Genomic DNA, 1,081 nt, shown 5'->3' on the forward strand with positions numbered 1-1,081 from the left:
TGAAAAACGAGCAATCAAATATACCAATCCTAACAACACTCTCCTTAAGCCTTATCAGCCTTGGCAGCAGTTGCAGCAGCTTGTCCTCTGAGACGACCAGTCCTCCTAGCGGCAATGAGACCAACCTTTTGACCAGGAGGAGCATCACGCCTGACAGTACTGGCATGACCAATGTGCTGGTGGTTACCTCCTCCGTGAGGATGCTCAACAGGATTCATAGCAACACCACGCACCTTGGGCCAACAATTCCTCTTCACCCTAAACTTGTGGTAAGCATTTCCAGCCTTAAGAAGAGGCTTCTCAGTCCTTCCACCACCTGCAACTTGCCCAATCATGGCNCTGCAGTCACTTGGGACAATCTTCTTCGCTCCAGATGGAAGCTTAATCCTATATCAAAGCCGGAACCACAATTATATCAAATCATAAAAATCATCAACCATTCTCATCACTAAATTATATATTATTCAATGCACTTTAAAAAGAAGTGTTCTACCACAACAATCGAAATACACCCAACATTAATTAAAATCCTTAAACCAATTCACCCAAATTCCCAACCTTCCTCGTCCATGAATTAAAACTCATGCTAAGCACTTCAATAAAACATTAATCCAGCAAGGTACAATCAACCAGCAACCAAATGCCCCATTATTACAATTACAACAAAAATCGAATTGCGAAAGACGGAATTATAATGTTCCGAAAACTCGAAAAATCCTAAACAATTCCACCAAAAACCTAAACCAATAAATTGTAAATTATAATGAGCAATTCAAAATTGAAAATTTTAACATAACAAAAAAAAAGCGGATACGAACCTAGAGGTGTCATTATCAGGGTTGTGACTTATAACGATGGCATAATCGCCGGAAGCCCTAGCAAAGACACCACGGTCACCGACATGGTGCTCAACGTTGCATATAACAGCTCCTTCAGGGATAGAACGAAGGGGCAAAACATTACCAACTACGAGAGTGGCCTTCTTGCCACAGTATATGAACTGACCGGTATAAAGGCCTTCGGCGGCAACGAAGAGCTCGTTTTGCTTCTTGTATCTGAATGGGTGGCGGAAAGTCACCTT

The 1,081-nt window shown here is 42.0% G+C and overlaps 1 protein-coding gene across 1 annotated transcript; it reads right to left on the minus strand.

The window, feature by feature from the left end:
- On the minus strand, positions 1 to 1,078 carry LOC106780424 (60S ribosomal protein L8-3-like; the record flags this gene model as incomplete). The annotated part of the gene is made up of 2 exons (XM_014668709.1): positions 1 to 387; positions 819 to 1,078. Coding segments are annotated over 2 exons (603 nt in total), but the record flags the coding sequence as incomplete, so codon positions are not given.
- Between the last annotated feature and the right edge of the window lie 3 nt (positions 1,079 to 1,081).

The sequence above is a fragment of the Vigna radiata genome, unplaced genomic scaffold (genome assembly GCF_000741045.1).
Source record: "Vigna radiata var. radiata cultivar VC1973A unplaced genomic scaffold, Vradiata_ver6 scaffold_2613, whole genome shotgun sequence".
Classification (NCBI taxonomy): Eukaryota; Viridiplantae; Streptophyta; class Magnoliopsida; order Fabales; family Fabaceae; genus Vigna; species Vigna radiata.